At 36.9% G+C, this 15,810-nt stretch overlaps 1 protein-coding gene across 1 annotated transcript; it reads left to right on the top strand.

Moving 5' to 3' along the window:
- The first annotated feature begins 12,980 nt into the window (after nt 1-12,980).
- LOC122063804 (myb-related protein 308-like) lies at nt 12,981-14,445 on the top strand. Its single transcript, XM_042627510.1, has 2 exons — nt 12,981-13,627; nt 13,725-14,445. The coding sequence occupies exons 1-2, from the start codon at nt 13,365-13,367 to the stop codon at nt 14,221-14,223; spliced, it is 762 nt and encodes a 253-aa protein (XP_042483444.1). The 5' UTR covers nt 12,981-13,364; the 3' UTR covers nt 14,224-14,445.
- Nucleotides 14,446-15,810: the final 1,365 nt, after the last annotated feature.

Here is a 15,810-nt window from a genome sequence, read left to right as displayed (position 1 = left end):
CATGAACTTGAAAATACATGAAAAAACTCACAAAACCATTGAGTTTAGTTGTGCCACCATTCACTTCGGGTGTTGCATCAATATCGATGCAATACCAATTCAGATCAGTCCGTATTGGCCCTCGGTTTTACCCTTACTTTTCATTTTTTTTTTTTTTTAAAAGGGCCTTATTTCAAAGTTTACCCATGTTTCAATATCGATACCTGATCTAGGTTAGGCCAAGAATCTTTATCAGCCTTAGTCTACTTAAAACCCTAATCTAATCAACCAATTTAAAAAGTAATTTTTAATTTTTCCTAAATTCCCCACCCCTTTATTCTTAATAGTCGTGATTCCCTACGATAATAAACAAACTCGTCTCCACCAAAAAATTAAAATAAAAGACCTAACTCATCCATTAATATTCTCGTAACACTATTTTTATTTTAGTAAACTTTTCATAATGCTATCAAAGCCTTACAAGAAAATGACAGTTTTTTGCACTGGTACCTGAACTAGAAGATGGCCCAGGTATGATCATATATCATGGGGTCGCAAGGCCACATAGAGAACTGATTCCCTTTCAATGTTGCCTCGCATCTGGATCCTCTCCAACGATTGGCCCATGTGATGGGGTGCATGCCCAGATCCTCCCAACCATTGGAGAGGATCTAGACCCCCATGGTCTCAGAAAAACTAAACATAGAAAGACGTCACCCACCACATGTGTAACTATGGGGGACTCAAATTATCTGTGGTGAACGATGAGTGTCTGTAAAAATTCAACAGTTGGGAGGGTCCTAATATATGCACCCTAGCCATTGGATCCTCACTATGACTCACGACCACTCTGCAGAGAATTTTTGTGTAACTTTGGGCGTTCAACTGTGCTGTCTTCCTCTTACCCCTTACTTGAAATATCAATGGGAAATTGGAATGTGACGCCCGCATACTTTATTTTTTTCTATAAGAATGATATATAGCCCCCATCAGACATGGAACTACTTTTAGTTAATAATTGGATTAATTTTTATTATTTTCCTATTAAACAATGGTTCATCATTGCCTCCAATTATAATCCTAATTGTTGCAACTTCTGACTAATAGCTTGGAAGTTTCATATATTATTATGTACTAGCACAATCGATGTTTGAGGGGCTTAACCTTCTTTTAATGGATCTGGAAAACTGGATTAGGACAACGTAGATTATTTATGTAACCCACGTCAGTTTGTCGCTAGGAAAGGGACGTTTACTAGACGCCGAACTCTTTGACAAAGGTTGGTGGTCGGTGGCACTTAGTGCTAATAGGCATTGGCTAGGCACTGACTCAGGTGGATGCTGTCCTGCGGGTGATGAAGAATTTCAACCCCTGAGGTGGGCCCCGCATGATCGAACAAAAATCAATGATATCTAGTTTGCTAGACCGTGGGTATAGAGATTTCCTCATATGGGTGTCGGAATGTAAATTGATAGTTGAAAATCAGAATTTGATTCACATCTGTATCTGTTTAGGGGTTATTTATAACCTGTTAAAGGGTAGATGAATCCAAATTCGAATTATCGAAAAACTAATTATTCTATTCGAGAATAATTATGTAATTAATAATAAAAATTAAGTAATTAATGATGTTGAGGTTCTTGAAGATTGGACAAAAATTATAGAGAATAAGGCAAAAGAGCTAAGACAATTAAGAGACATGAATTTATAGTTAAGTGTATCCGTTGGGAGATGAAAGGTCCCCGCTCCAGGAGTCAGACATGTAAATAGATAGTCAAAATTCGAATATGATTCACATCCATATCCATGGGGGGGGGGTATCCTTATCTCATCATGGGATATATCCAGATCTGATCACATCCATCCATATTCAATCTGTCGCCGATCCGTTTACATCTCTAAATGAAACTTAGAAAGGTAATAATGACTTCATCTAATAAAGGGGATAATTAAAACCCTAGACTTTGGAACATGCATGGCATAAGGAACTTTTATGAGTTTTACCTAATAATTAGGAGTAAAGGGAAATACTAATAATTTTTTAAATGACACAAAACATCTGTTCTTCATGTGGGCAAATGACATGTCCATACCAAATATTGAACACAGAGAACATGGTCTAGATTAATCACATGTCGAATTTTATAATTTAATTCCATCAAATACCCTATTTGTATTGTGTAAGCATTCATACCAATACTCTAGATATTAAAAATGGATGGCTCAAATTTGCCCCGTGACTTTTTAAACACCACCTTCCATTGTTACATGGGAGGATGAAGTTTCAACTTTCTTGAGCCTAAGAATAACATAAAAGATGAGAAATGTCCTTATTTTAGTTGAATTTGTAACCTAAATTCAGTTTTCATAATATAAGGGAAAGTGTTTTCTGTGAGGGAGTGTAGTTCCTGCATATGCGCTAGGACCAATGGGAGCGCATGAGAAAGCATTCACAAAGAAGTCATTTTCCCTTTCATAAAGGGCTGGTCAGTTATATCACTCTTCCCCTCCCCAATGTGTCTGGGCGCAGGAGTCACAGTCCCATACAGAAAATATTTTCCTTATGGTTACAATCAGTTAAATAAGAGGATGGAATTTTCACCCTATGATGGTCTTCCCATATTTTTCTTTGGTCTCTGCAATAATTAAGGCTTTTACCTACCTGCTGGACTGTGGTGGTCATGCTATTTTGAGCATCTAGGTTAAGAGTGCCAATTTGGAACTGAAACCGAAAAAGAATCCAAACTGAATGAACCAATAGCTATGATCAACCAGACGTAAGTCAATGAAAATTTTCAACCTTTGTTATGATAATTACTCAAGTTGGTCCTAATTCCACACTTAAATAGGGGAGGATTAGGCCCACCTTTAAATATAATATTTTTGGTAATTTTAAATGTAATTTGAACTCTATATGACCTACAAGGTATCATATTATGAAGGATTTATACAAGTAGATTTTTTTTTTTTTTTTTTGGTGGGTTTTGGGGTGGGGGGACCTAGTTGTGCATGACACAAGATCTAAGCCGAGTAAAATGAGAGCTGAAATAAAAATCCAAAGGCTTATTATACACTAGTGTATTAATTTTAACTGACGAATATAAATTTGGGGAGAGTTTTCTTACTCCCGTAGTGTAAGGTTTAGTCATCATCCTAGGGTTCTAAAACATCCCTACCTATTGGATGAAGTTAATAGTACCTTCTCCCTCCCATCGGAAAGGCACGGTCAAAAGATTCCCCTTCACCATGGCTTAAGAAAATCCTAAATTTGGAGTTACTGCTTTTGGGGGTTCTTGCAAAAATGAAGGGACTTTGAGGGGCTGTTAGGGAAGGGGGATTTGGTGGGTGGGCCACAAATAATTGGAATAGATGGGCTGTGGGCCGTTATTGTCAATGCGACATTACCACTCCTAAAAAACTTACCAAACAAATTTCACCACATCATTTATGTGTCTGCCAACATCCCCTCCCGACCACCCCCCACCATGCACTACCTGGGCTACCTTTTGGGTTGGCCTGCCCACTCTTCAATCATAATATCTACTTGTACTTTAAATAAAAAAAAATAAAAAATAAAAAATCATAATATTTACACTTTAGGCCCTCATGCCCTGCCCTAGATTTTTTTTTTCCTTCAATACCTCTATTTGGCGAGTAGATTAGGATTATAGCAGTAACCATACACCTTTAATGAGCACAATTTTTATTTCTTTCTTTGTTAAAAAAAAAAAAAAAAGAGATAAAACAATTACAAAAAAAAAAAAAACCAATGTCCTAACATATATGGGAAAACTTTTGATTATGCAAGGATTTTCATGTTACCACCGTCAAAGCTTATTTACATAAGGGAATATGTTTTTTTTTAATTTGAAAAAATCAACTCATTTCAGCTCAATTAAGTGTTACCCCAATCAAAGTTTAAAGTGTCATTATTGGGTATCATATTTGAAGGAATATTTTTAGAGACTTATCATATTGTATTAGAGAAACGTTTAAAATACGTGTAGAAATGATCAAAAAACATATGAAAATCTTAGGATATGTATGTAAAATATAATTTTCAAGCATAAAACACAATAAATAAGGAGAATGTTTTCCTACACCCATAGAGGATGATTCACTCAATATCTTAAGGTTCACAAGCCCCCATAGAGTTTTAGCATTTTTTCAAAATACCCTTTTGATGCCCCTTGCACCCATTTGAAGTGTCGTTGTGAATGGATTCCCATTCACTATGGCCTTACGAAAACTCAGTCCAATTAGTACTATGTGAAATATATTATGCATAAAAATGAGAATAAGACAGTATGAAATGAGTGCATTCAATTGACTACATATGAAAGATAAAGTTTCTTATATTTACTAGTACCAATACCTTAACGTACGATACATATTTATTAGTATTTACAGATTCAAAAGAATACTTGAAACTTTAATCTCATCGATTTGGGGTGGGTGAATTGTGCTCTATATTTCTTTATTATTTGTTATCTATTTGATTAATTTTAAAGTCAAACCAAAGTTGACTCTTAGGGGAAAAGGTCTGCACTTCTTTTCATGCTCTCTCACAAAAGTGAAGACCTAACACATATTTTATTTTATTTTATTAATTTAAAAAAAAAAATTTGTGAGATCCACAAGGCTTGATATCTTTTTCAAACCACCAAGTAGTGACAGTGTATAGATTTCTTCCCACACTTGCAGCTTCAGAAACCCTCTCCTAGGGGTGTCAACCGGTCGGGCCGGTCCGGTTTCGATCGGGCTTAATCGGGTTTGAAGACTTTCAAAGGCTACACCTTGTCCGCCCATTTAACTAATTGGGCTTAGTTATTGAGGGCATGGTACACTTTATATTCGGTCGGTCGGCCTCGGGCTATAATCGGGTTACCTTAATCGGGCTTTAATCGGGCCTTAACCGGGCTACGGACATGTTTAATGTTAAACGGGCTTTAACCAGTTTTTAAACGGGCCCTCTTAAAAATGTGTTCTTATATTCCGATCCACTCATGCAAACCCAAAAAAATGAAAATAAATCAATAAATGATACCAAATATAACCATTATTTAAAATGTGAACATGTCTTTACTTTTTAGTTTTTATTCTTTAATTTGGGGGGTAAAATAGGTACTCTACAATCATTAAAGGGTCGGGCCAAGTCGGTGCACAATATGTTGGTCTCGGTCAGGTGTTATTCGGTCGGTCTCAGTCGGGCGCCCGACGGTCCAAGTAGCAAAACCGAGACCGACCATTTATAAACTGGCCGGGCTCAAGCCCGACACGTTCAATAAATGGTCCGGACCGGGCCTGTCTAAAAATGGTCGATCCCAATCGGTTTAGTCGGGTCAGGCCACGAATTGACACCCCTACCCTCTCCCTAACTCTTATACGCTCATACGATGGTCATGTGCAAATCAGACTCATCATCACGGTGTTCATGCAGGTTCATCTCACTGCAATCTACTTCCTTTCTTTAATTCTGTGTTGTACACCAAAGATTTCTTGTGAAATTCTATCATGTTGTATGATTTTATAAAAATAAATAAATAAATAAATTATATAACTTTTTACCTAAAAATAAATAGAGTTAAAATTCTCTTTTTAACGGGTCAGTTTAATTCCAAGAAATGAGGTTCTTGGTAACTACAATTTTAAATTTTTGTTCCTCGGAAATTTGATTGAGAACAGCAAAATGTTTTCTATTTCATGTTGACTAGGTAGTGTTATCTATTGAGCAAATCTATTTTTGCTTAGTAGAAAGGTGATGTGGCAATTTTGATCATTGCATAATTAAAAAAATATTTAAACTGTATATCAAAATTTTAAACCCTCATATGCTACTGCATCATTATCTTTTTCAGTTGTCTATGTATTAATATGCACCTTCAGGTAGTCCAAAATTTCGCACAGCTAGCTAGATCTATTTTATCATTTGACCAACTCCACCTTAAGGCTAAAGCTTGACATTCACAAAATTTAATTTGCATTTTACCTGCCATGTGGCCAAAAAAGCATGTAGAATAGATACTTCCCTACTCTGCGTTGAAGAGAGATCTCCACCCCTTGAAAATGTACATTGAACAAGACTGTAGAGATTTCAAATTTCAGGTCAAAATTACTAGATTTTCCTTGGATTAAGTGATGCAATTCGAGATCATGGGAGTAAATTGTGTTTTTCTTCCTATTTAATTTTCATGACCACTAGGAGACCAACTAAACTTCATGGAAATCGTCTTCTAACGAAGCATAAAGCATGGAAATCTCCTATCAAGACATCTAAATTGGTGTCTGGATCAACTCTCCTCTTGAGGGGAGTAGTTATCCTCTTCCATTGATTTGTGGTCTAATACCTTAGTAACGGCAAGATCTCATGTGAAGATGGAACCACAAAGTAAGAGGTTCTAGACTCCCTAAAATACAAAGAAAAACAAGAAAATTGAGCAAAAGGTGGCCAAAAAGTTGCTAATTATCCCTGCCATACCTAGCCATTGCATTCAAACACTCCCCTATACACCAACTATTTTATCCTTCTATGCCCATGCTATATAGCATCATCATGCATGGTTTAAAAGCTATGAAGGCAACATATCAAGCACCAGAGTCCACTAGTCCCAATTTTCAGATAGTGAACAAACTCAATAAGAAGACCTTTTAGCTTTAGGCATCATATGTCTTTGTCCATCTCTTAAATGCCTAGCCAATACAACATGGAAACTCTAATGGATTTGGGTGGTGTTTGGATTGTTTTAATTCTCACTTTTCCTTATATACTATGGATAGAATCAGTGAGGCTAAGGCGAGTCCACATCCTCTGCAACGAGCAATGAGGTGCGGTGAACATCAAACGAATGAAAACATCTGGACACATCCCAAAGGGCTCCAAGCCACCTGATGCTTACTACATAGGTGCAACGGCTGTAGACGATTTCCACCCGACTGAGGCCAACCTTCAAGTAAGAGAACCATATTTCCTCACAAACTACAGCCAAACGCTTCCCCCCTTCCCCCTCCCCCCTCCCCTCCCCCCCTCCCCCCTCCCCTCCCCCTTTTTAACGTGATGATAGTAATCACTAATCAGTAGCTAGTAATCAACTAATTCAAAGGGTTTTCCACTCCTAAACCCTACAAAGAAAGTCCACAACAACTCATTTAAGAGAATCAATTTAGAGAAAAGCTAGACAAAAAGGATTTGGCTTTTAGGTTTGGTAGGTTCAAAAGTGACGTGTGAGGGTCAAACGTTTTCTAATGTCAACTTCACTCCTTGGATGCCCTTCACAGACATCCTGATTTATTTGGATAGTGGCACTTTAACTACTTCAGTTGGAGCCTGATGAAATTGGGAAAGACAAAGAGAAGCTGAAATAAGAAATGATAAAAGAATAGGCATCTTTATCTGGTATCTGCATTAAGAAAATTAAAGTTACTAAAAATTGAAAGTTTAAGTTACCAAAAATTATTGAGGGATTAAACCCATTTCCATAGCTGATCCTCCATATTGATTATGCTAACAAACCTAGATTTAGTGCAAATAAAAGATGATGGTTGGGTAAGGCTTTTAGTGCAATCTTTCTAACTCTTGTTCATTACCTAAGCATATAATGACATCCACATAATAATGCTGCTTCGCAGGCAAGGGAGATTTCATAGATTCTTGTCTATTTAAAGAGGGAGAGAATTTATTTTTTAGATGAATGGACAATATTTTAAAAAAAGAGAACAAAAAATAAAAATCAATAGCCTCAAGGGCTGAAGGGCTAGTGAAGAGAGAGCCTTATCCCCACTCCCCACCCCCCCCTCAAAAAAAAAAAAAAACATTGAAAGAGATCATACAACAAAATCTAGGGGTACAAAAACAACCGACCATATATAGGTGACAAACAAGAGAGAAAAACCAAGCATTGGCAAGATGCTTTTATTTCTTAAAAAAAAATCAAGGCAAACAACACATTTATGAATACTTTTATTTCTAATATCAAAAGTAATGATGTCTCGGATTTACTCAATAGAACAAGAGGAGGAAGTTCGTCTTCTTTTATTCATTTTCCACCAGATATGATGAATCACTACACTAAAAATCAATATTTTTTAAAAATATGACATAATTCTAAAAACATGCCAAGATATTATAAGAATGAGATATCTTAATCAATTATTTATTGCATTTGGTTTTCCTTTCAATGTAATTCACTAGTTTTGAGTGTAGGTAGGAGCAACGGGTAATGATATAGACAACCACCATGACAATGATAAGGAAAGGACCTACCCAATTAGCAGAAGAGTACATACACGAGTTCAGTTTGGACCTGACAAGTCTTTAGAGCAAGAGGGAGGAGTTTATCTCTTAGCCTTGCAATTCCAAATCCAAAGATGAGTAGATTCCTAAAAGATAATGTAATCAATCATGCTCACCCACCACCCAGTAGCAGTACCAAACTATTTGAGGTGCATGTAATCTCTTCATTATGTGTATAAACGGACTTAAATTCTCGGTGGTGAGCAGTGAGTGACAGAAAGGATTTAACAGTGGGGAGGGTCTTAACATGCACTTCAGTCTTGGAATCCTCACTATCATTCACTGTCTTCTCGTAGAGAATTTTTATGAATGTTTAAACTACATACACATTTTAAAATAAAAATAAATAAATAAATAGATGAAGATAAAGAAGTGAAGACTGAAGTGGGTTCTCTCCACTTCTCTTAATAATGGTTCATGTACCAGTGCTACCGATGTAGTTGTATTTAAACCCCTCATATGGATGTATATCGCATTGATTGCTTCACGCTTGTGTGCACGCTCTAGTGTCTACCATCTTAACATCTACATACTGTGTGGTCTACATTTTTTAACGTTATCAGCTGTCAGATCTGATAGACTGTCCTTATTGTGTATAGAATGGGATGCCATAAATAATTTGAGCTAACTAATTCTTCTTCCTTTCAAATGGAGAAATTCCATTGAAATCTGAAAAAAAATTGAGTTTGGATCGGCTCCCATGTGGGAGAGGAGTTACCCTCTCTCAATGGGATCCCATCAACTAACAGGTTTTTAGACCACAAGTCAAAACAATTAATGCACTATTAACTCGTCTAGATTTAGTGGAAAGGAACCTACTATTTCAATATTTGGGGTTTTACCTCCTATCAAATCTGAGAGCAGATCAGGTTTACGTATGAGAATGAACCTGATCCGTGGATTTAGAATCAATTTTCTCTCTCTTCATTTAATAGATTCTAAATCCACGGACTTGGGACATACGAGAATATTCTCGTACGTGAACTTGATCCGTTTACAACAAATCCTTTCTCGTAATTTTTGGTAAAGATGCCAATTTCAAACGGAAACCAATGAAGACTTAACCGATAATGAACCATATAATGAGAACAAATTACAAACCAATTTATTATCTGATTCGATCTGAAACTTAAAACCGATTGTTAGCTTTGATCAATTACATGCAACATTTACTAAATCTATCACTTAAATTGAAACCGAACCTATTAACACTCTTAATCATTAGGGCAAAAAGATATATGAATGGATAAGCTTGGTCTCTACACGTGAACAGTGCATGACAAATTTGTGAGGCTAAATTCTTCAAATCTTTGTCATTCATTCAGGAAAAGAGGACATAATTTAGAAAGACACTCAAATAGAAATGGTGAAAGGGATTTGGTAAACCAGAAGAACAGTATCAAACTTGGGGAAAAATGGCCACTTTCATATACCCTGTTTCACCATAAGAGCCATTTATATATTAAAACTATATAATAAAATAATCTCTCCCATCAGAGAAAGATGCAGTTTCAGCTGGAAATTTTGCTCTCTCTCCTATGCTGGAAGGTTTGAATTATTTAAGTTTGTGTTCCAGAGTTCTTACATTTTCTCTATATTGGGGTCTTCGCGCTCCCAAAAGCGATAATCTCATAGGTGGAATACTTAAAGAGTGCTTTTTCTTATACTTAAAGAGTGCTTTTCTTTGGAAAGGTTCTGACAATAATCGATTCCTCCATACAATTGGTTGATTCTTCATTTGCTTTCCTAAGAGAGAGGGAGGCTTGCTCAATTTTGCTGGGAATATTAAGTTGATTTGGAAGTTAGCTGTTAAACAAGAGAGTATTAATTTGGGTGAATGGGATATTTTCTTGATTTCTGAGAGAATACTATACGGATTGTCTCTTGCCCAAGATGCTTCTTGGGGTCGGTTGCTCTTCCATAAAGGACATAATTGATGATGGTGCATCACCCCTTCTTTGGATTGATAGCTAGCAACCTCATGGGATCTTCATTAACATTTTTGGAGATAGGATTCGATGTATTTTTGGGCTTGATTAATCAGTAAAGATGGCCTCCATCTTGAGCAAGGGTGAGTGGATCCTGTGTTGGTGAACGATGTCTTGTATTCTGTTGCAATTTAATCCACAGAGTTATTGGTGCAGGCCCCCGACAGAATGGCGATCCCGATTTTTTTATTTGAGGGCAGTTTGATATTTTCCGGCATTAGAGTTTTACGCTATATATTTGTAGCGAGATTTACTTTCTCTGTAAACAATTTTGAGAGGTGTGAGGACGAGCACTGTAACATATTCTCCATTGATAGTGAGGCAGAATCTCATCTCACCGAAGACGTAGACTATTTTGTAGAACCTCGTAAACCTATGTGTATTTTTTGTTTTTATTTTTTTATTATCTTCTGCATCGCTTTTAGGGTTGCATTCTACATCCTGGTAGGAATGGAGTGTCTAAATGAAATCTTTAGAATTAAGACCTCCAGGTTTTGGGGACTAGATCCTTTGGCCTGAGACTTCCAGTGGCAGATTCTCCTCAACCTTTGCTTGGCACCAAGTAATTTGGTTTCTATATCACATCTCCATCACAATGTCATTACTTGGAGGGCTCTCACCAACTCTCTCCCTACTTAAGACTTTCTCTATCAAAGACACATCCTCCTCCCCCCCACCCCCCTCTTTTGTATTGCCTTTTCTAGAATGCCAAAGAGAACATTCATCTTCTATTCTTTGGATGCCCTTTCTCCTCTTGTGTTTGGGGTCAACTTTTGAGCAAACGTTGGCTTTTAGGCTTATCCTGCAAAGACTTGTATAGACTTCCTAGGAAAGAGGGTTTTTTCTATTGTGATTACCATATTTGGATAGAACAAAACCTCTGAAATTGGGCTAGAAAATCTAGACCGTTCTCTCAGTTTTAGGATGCCATCTCTTTTTGAAGTTATGCTTAAGTTTGTGCCTAGTCTTTGCCCTATCTCTCCCAAGAATGCTGATATTGTATCCACTTGGTGTCTCCCCATCCGTCTGCCTTAAGTTTGAAGGTAGTCCCTATTGTATCTTGGTATTCAGGTGTTTTGGTTTCCTTATTTACTTTCCTTTTTCTTTTTCCAACCCTTAGAAAAAGGGAAAAAATAAGTAACTGCAACCCTCTGCTGGTAGCCTGGCAACCAAAGAAATGGAATATTCACTTCCCCCTAGGGTTCACAAATACCCTCCTAGGTTATGGTATTTTTCAAAATGCCCTTTTAGATTCTATTTCTTTGGCTGCTACAGAGTTGTAGCTACTTAGCTGTAGCTAAATTTCGTACTTAGAAAAGGGTTTAGTGTATTTCTTAGCTTCTTTGAATATATTTATCATTCACCCAAAAAAATATCTCTTTTATTTAAAAAACTAAACAAAAAACACACACAAGATATGAAGAAAAGATCATAGCCAAGTTGATTAAGAGACTAGTGCTACATTTATAGGGACTAGATGTCATCAGGAAAGAGTGGACACTAAGAAGGAATGAGGGTAGTTCAAATCTCTTTCATTTGTGGTGGGAAACACAATGTTTGAAAATTGAGAGAAGCTAACAACAAAAAGATGAAACCAACTTCCCGTGTCCAACCCCACACTCATTGCCCAAACTTGCACCACAAGGAGGTTGGGGAGAAAAAGAAAAGTGGAAGGTGAACCAAAGCCAACACACAACTACAACCACAACCACATCCATTTCTATCCTTTCTTTTTCCCTCCTTCCCCCTTTTCTCTTTTGTACCTTCTTTTAGCCCTTACCTCAATCCTTCTTCTAGAAACTCTCTCTCTCTCTCTCTCTCTCTCTCTCTCTCTCTCTCTCTCTCTCTCTCTCTCTCATATAAGTATTTCCATGCTTTTTTAAAGACGAATAGCAGCTCCACTAACTCTTTTCTCGCCCCTCCCAATCCCAAAAGGCCCACTACACCCAACTCAAACGAGAGAGAGAGAGAGAGAGAGAGAGAGAGAGAAAAGTGGGGGATTATAAGTTCCCTCGTGAAACCCTTGTGTTCTGATTTTTGCATGACTACCTGTACTCAATATTTACACATAATCAACTATCTAATGACCTTATTCAAAATTATCATCATTTCCATATATTCTTATTGAAGAAATGTCAATTTTTAGTTTCCAATACATGCAATCATGCATCCGAGTCAATCATCTATGTCTAGGTGAGTCCATAGAAGGTAAATTGATCATTCAAAGGCCAAGAAACTATGTTGGAAATCTCTCCACAAAAGGTACAGACAGACCCATTTGGGCATTTGAGGGTTAAGAGTTTTCTTCCAAGTCCCAACCATGAAAAGTAAAATTTCAGACACCACTTTATGTTAGCCACAAAACTTTATGTTTTCGCATAATAAATATTGCCTACCATATTGGGGGAGATTTTTAGGGGTAAATTTGTTGGATCAAGTTTTCCTTTTAACTCTGGTGAATAAAAATTTATTTATCACGATTGATTCAGAGAAAGCACGAGTACCATAAGGATATTTAGTGAACATATTAAAATTCTATAAGAGTTGTAAACCTTAGAATGAAGTAATGAACGTCCCAACCTGATTGGAAGAAAATTTTCTCCAAAATTGTTTATCAAAAGTAATTTCGAGTCTTTCGACATATAAAAAGGCCTGAATCAGGCCATGTTGTGCTATAATGTAATACATTAATTTACACCTACCTGAAGGTTGCAGATGGTTGTGTCCTTTAACTTATTATTTGATGATAGTTTATATCATTATCTGAGAGAGAGAGAGGGAGAGAGAGGCAGGCAGGCCACCAGGCACAGGTCAGTCGCTCAAAAACCCTTCTCACCAACTCACATCTAGAAGCAGTTAAGTTTCCCAGCCTCTTTCTCTCTCTCTCTCTAGTCAAAGGTCTATAAATCCCTTCTCTAGCTTCCACAAGGGCTGGCATTGATGATTAACCACCACTCCCCACCATAGCACTAACACCTCTTCATCCCCTTCCTCCTCCTCATCTTCCACCTATCTACCCCTCAAAGAAAAGTATAATACACAAGAACAGCAATTACTTGGGAAGACAGAAAATGCTACACTGCTAGTCCTACTAGAACTACTACTTGATGGGGAGGTCTCCTTGTTGTGAGAAAGCTCACACAAACAAAGGCGCATGGACCAAAGAAGAAGATGATCGGCTTATAGCCCACATCCGAGCACACGGCGAGGGTTGCTGGCGGTCCCTCCCCAAGGCTGCCGGCCTTCTTCGGTGTGGTAAGAGTTGTAGACTCCGCTGGATCAATTACCTCCGCCCAGACCTCAAGCGTGGAAACTTCACAGAAGAAGAAGACCAACTCATAATTAAACTTCATAGTCTCCTCGGCAACAAGTAAGCCAAAAACCCATTTTAGCTAGCTTCTTCAAAACCCCAATCTCTTAATACCTTTACTGGGTATTCATCTATTTGTTTCATTTGTTTGTTTCAGATGGTCTCTTATAGCAGGGAGATTGCCAGGAAGAACAGATAATGAGATAAAGAATTATTGGAATACCCATATAAGGAGACAGCTTTTAAGCCGAGGGATTGACCCAGCATCTCACCGGCCACTCAATGAACCAGCCTTGGATGTCACAACCACCATCTCTTTTTCTGCTATTGCTAAAGAGGAAGAAAGGATAGTTGTTGGTGGAGTACTTGGGTTCAAAGAAGAGAACAACCACCAAAGGGAAGAAAGATGTCCAGACCTCAATCTTGACCTTCGAATTAGCCTTCCTTATCAGGAACCCCCTAAGCTAATATTGAAGAGTGAAGAGAGGAGAACCCTTTGTTTCTCTTGCAGTTTGGGTTTGCAGAAAAGTAAGGACTGCAGTTGTAGTAGTAACAGTAACAGTAACAGTAGCAGTAGCAGTAGCAGTAGTAATAGCCGCAGTAGCAGCAGCAGTGGTAGTGATTTCTTAGGGTTGAAAGGTGGTGTTTTAGATTAGGGATAGAAGGTTGGAGAAGAAATAATGTTGAATTTGGACTTGTATTGTTCTGGATAGACTAGAATGGAGAGAAAAGAGGAGAAGAGATTCTTGTTATTGTAAATCTCTCCAGTAGATTTCTCTTTAATCTAATCTACTTTGTATAAGTACATTAGCACATATAGTGTAAAACTAGACAATGAGTTATAAAACTACTGTGGTTAATTTCAAAACTGTTCAACTTGAATGTTTGTCTTATATGTTGAATTAATGACTCCCAAGTCCCACCTACCCTCTCTCTCTCTCTCTGCTTGTTGATTGTCTTTGTTGTCATTCAGATACTGGAGATGGAAAAATTTGTCAAAAAAAGTGAATAGTTTTTGTTTGTTTGGTCTTCTTTGGAGAATATTTATCCTTTTGGAGCGATGGATAAGTCGTGAGAGGATGAAGAGAAGCGAGGAAGAAGGGGTAGGTAATCTATGATCTCGTGCTTATATATTAAAGGAAAACATATCATCATTAATACTGGCAGAAAGAAATATATGAATGTTATATCTTGTCAACACTAATACAAGTATAAGAAAAGAGTAGAGAGAGGAATCCTTTCGCATACAGTGTAAAATTATAAAGCATAGAGAGGCTTTGAGGTTTGATTATTTTTGTATATTTTATGTTAGGAGTAACGGTTAAGTTGTACTATTGCAATATGTTGGTCACAAATTCAAATGTTAGAAATATCTCTTACATTGGGTTATTTGTGTTCTTTTGATTTTGATTTCGGTCCCTTTTTTTAGGTCATGTTCGAGTTAAATAGGTTTGGTTTAGGTCGATTTTACGAGTTTCAATAAAGATAAAATGTTATAAAAAAAAATTACTGGTATAAATTCCTTGAGGGCAAAACGTCTATCAATATCGGACAGTATCGATTTCAACACCAATGCGACCAATACTGAACCCAAACCGGTGCCTATAACCATCCATTGATTAGTTGTATATGCATGTGTTGGAATTGTAAAGGTGTTTCAGTATTGTTCCACAAGACCTAAGTAAAATCCAAAAATGGTTCTTATTCAATCTCGGTATAACTCGGTCGATGCAATTGTGAAATTAGTATGGATCTACGGAACTAGTCAAACTGCTATAGATATCCATTAGAAAGAAGAAAAAAAAAACCCAAAAAAGTATGATAGAATAAAAGTATAATGCTATAATAAATTAATTGATTGATTAATGGCTTTATCCATGTTTGCACGTGCTAACACACATAATGACCCAATCGGTTGGATAATTATGGGGATCAAGCAAAAAAATGGATAATTTATTGAAAAATGATATCTATACAAAAAGAAAAAGGGGGGGGGGGGGGGGTTGGAATCCAATAATATGGATGAGCATGCATTGCACTCCACCGCTTAGTAGTATATGTCTTTTCAATGGTTATTTTGTTTTAGCATTGCTATAAAAAAATAATAATAAATAATGACAATAATAATAAGAATAATAATAATAATAATAATAATTCTGGATTGACATTTTGGTTAGATATTTGGTAAAAAGGCATTAGATTTAACACTATATCTCTTGATCAGTATAATTAAAATGTGGGTT

The sequence above is a fragment of the Macadamia integrifolia genome, unplaced genomic scaffold, assembly GCF_013358625.1.
Source record: "Macadamia integrifolia cultivar HAES 741 unplaced genomic scaffold, SCU_Mint_v3 scaffold1458, whole genome shotgun sequence".
NCBI lineage: Eukaryota > Viridiplantae > Streptophyta > Magnoliopsida > Proteales > Proteaceae > Macadamia > Macadamia integrifolia.
This window is presented reverse-complemented; position numbering and strand designations above follow the sequence as displayed.

Coding starts and splice junctions, on each gene's coding strand:
- LOC122063804 (XM_042627510.1), top strand. CDS start 13,365: ATGGGGAGGTCTCCTTGTTGTGAGAAAGCTCACACAAACAAAGGCGCA. Junction 13,628..13,724: donor CATAGTCTCCTCGGCAACAA/GTAAGCCAAAAA, acceptor TGTTTGTTTCAG/ATGGTCTCTTATAGCAGGGA.